Source organism: Engystomops pustulosus, chromosome 7 (genome assembly GCF_040894005.1).
Source record: "Engystomops pustulosus chromosome 7, aEngPut4.maternal, whole genome shotgun sequence".
Classification (NCBI taxonomy): Eukaryota; Metazoa; Chordata; class Amphibia; order Anura; family Leptodactylidae; genus Engystomops; species Engystomops pustulosus.
This window is the reverse complement of record NC_092417.1, coordinates 150,044,527-150,047,172: the sequence shown is the minus strand read 5'-3', so window position 1 is coordinate 150,047,172 and position 2,646 is coordinate 150,044,527. Positions and strand designations below refer to the sequence as shown.

At 35.0% G+C, this 2,646-nt stretch overlaps 1 protein-coding gene across 1 annotated transcript; it reads left to right on the top strand.

The window, feature by feature from the left end:
• Positions 1–288: 288 nt before the first annotated feature.
• Positions 289–1,347, top strand: LOC140070244 (4-galactosyl-N-acetylglucosaminide 3-alpha-L-fucosyltransferase FUT6-like). Its single transcript, XM_072116598.1, has one exon. It carries the CDS (start codon positions 289–291, stop codon positions 1,345–1,347), a length of 1,059 nt encoding a protein of 352 aa, XP_071972699.1.
• The last annotated feature ends 1,299 nt before the right edge of the window (positions 1,348–2,646 follow it).

Below are 2,646 nucleotides of genomic sequence, written 5' to 3'. Positions count from 1 at the left end.
TAAAATGTTTAGGTGCCCATATGGAAGAAGGCTGGCACTTCACCAGCATGGAACACATATGGTTGAGTTGTTAAATTTTTATTGATTTAAAAGTTTGAGTAAAAGTTTAATTCTGGACGTTTCTTTTCAATGGAATTCATCATTAATTTATATATATATATATATATATATATATATATAAATTTATATTTTGTCTTTTAATAATAGGTAAAACAATACCTCATAGGAAATTGTGAACTGAAGTAATCCCTGAAATTTAAAACCGCATTTTATATTTAAATGTCAGAGATGGAGAATTTCGCCAATCCACGCAAGATGCTTTTCTTCATTAATATGCAAATACTCCTTTCATTTATTTTTTTCACAATATTCTACAGAAGAGAAACTCCAGCTTCAGCCAATGTTGATTTACAAGAGAATTTGTTGGTTTCAAGAGTTTTATCAAAAGAACCAATAATTGTCCTACTGTGGACATTTCCTTTTGGACAACGATTTCCTCTTAATCAATGTCCTCAGCAATTTGATGGTTCTGATTGTTTCTATACAGCAGACCGTACCCTGTATTCATCAGCACATGCGGTTGTACTCTTCCACAGAGATGTGTGCACTAGTAAGAAACAACTACCTCAAACACCAAGACCATCTAACCAGCGCTGGGTCTGGTTTAATAACGAATCTCCAAGTCATTGTCCAAACCTTGCAATTATGAACAATCTTATCAACCTCACAATGTCCTACAGGGTTGACTCTGACATCTTTGCTCCATATGGTTGGATAGAAAAGCACAATACGACAATGAATTTTACCATCCCAAGGAAAACGAAACTAGCAGCCTGGGCGATAAGTAACTGGAATCCAAATTCTAGAAGAGTCAAGTATTACGGAGAACTAAAGAAACATTTACAAGTTGATATTTATGGATATCGGGGTCTTAAACTACCTAGAAGTAAACAATTAGAAACACTTTCCACTTACAAATTCTACTTTGCGTTTGAGAATTCTATACATGTAGATTATATAACAGAAAAACTCTGGGACAATGCAATTTCCTCAGGATGTGTTCCAGTTGTGCTGGGTCCACCACGTGAAAACTATGAGCGCTTCATCCCCAGAGACTCCTTCATTCATGTTGATGACTTCTCAAGTCCTCAGGAATTGGCTTCTTATCTTCTGAGTCTGGACAAGGATGAAGAGAAGTACAAGCAATACTTCAACTGGAGATCAGAATATTATGTGCCACCTCAGGACAACCCTTGGACTGTGTCCTACTGTAGACTCTGTAAGGCCCTTAAAGAAGCTCCACCTTATAGGACCATAGCGAGCATTGAAAAATGGTTCAAAAATTAATACTAGCTGATAGAAGTGCATGGTGTTGGACTCCCACTGATTTGATTTGTTTTACTAGTTCTGTATTTCAGGAAAAAGTGTAGAATTATAGATGATCGTGACATTATCAATTTTCAAGGTGTAGTCTGTAAAATAATTGGTATACATTCAGATGACCACCTAATTTCTTTTTACTGTTGTACCTGTGTCAACAGGTGCCACCTTAGGAGGGGAAAAATCACCTCCAAAGCCATGTGATGATAAGCAAAGAAGATTTTTTTTTCACCATAGATGAGTCATTCACTTCTAGAGACTGAAGGGGGACATCAATTGAAGTTTGTGGTTTTGTGAGTTACAGTACCAGAGATAAAGGCAATTGAAGAAAAAAACGGGTATTGGATTTTGCTTTCCAGCCCACACTCTCAGCTATGGCAATGGGTCATATTTATCATTCTGTTTTTGCACCACTTTTATCAAGTGTTTAAAGAGGATCTGCCATTTAACTGAACCCACTTAAAATAAAAATTATGATTAACCCCTTAAGGATCAGGCCCTTTTTCGTTTTTGCGTCTTTATTTTTCACTCCCCACCTTCAAAAATCTATAACATTTTTCTTTTTCCATGGGTTGTGCATGGGCTTATTTTCTGCGAAACAAATTGCAATTCATAGTGGTAGTATTCAATATTCCATGGCGTATACTGGGAAGCGGGAAAAAAATTCTAAATGCAGTGAAAATGATGAAAAAACACATTTGCGCCATTTCTTGTGGGATTATTTTTTACAGCATTCACTGTGAGCCCCAGATGACAGGTCTTCTTCATTCATTGGGTCAATACGATCACGGGGTTACCAAATTTGTATAGGTTTTATAATGTTTTCATACATTTACAAAAATGAAAACCTCATGTACAAAAAAAAAATTCTTCATTTTGCCCTCTTCTAGTGCTAATAACGTTTTCATACTTTGGTGTATGGAGCTGTAGGTAGTGTCATTTTTTGCAACTTTTGTAGACGTTTTCAATGCTTTTGATCACTTTTTATAGAATTTTTTCTATTTTTCAAAATGGCAAAAAAATGCCATTTGCGACTTCGGGCGCTATTTTCCGTTACAAGGTTAAACGAAGTGAAAAACCGTTTTTATATTTTGATAGATTGGGCATTTTAAGACGTGGCGATACCTAATGTGTTTATGATTTTTACTGTTTATTTATATTTATATAAGTTCTAGGGAAAGAGGGGTGATTTTAATTTTTATGTTTTTTTAATATAACTTTTTTTATTTATTTTTTTTACTATTTTTCAGACTCCCTAGGGTACTT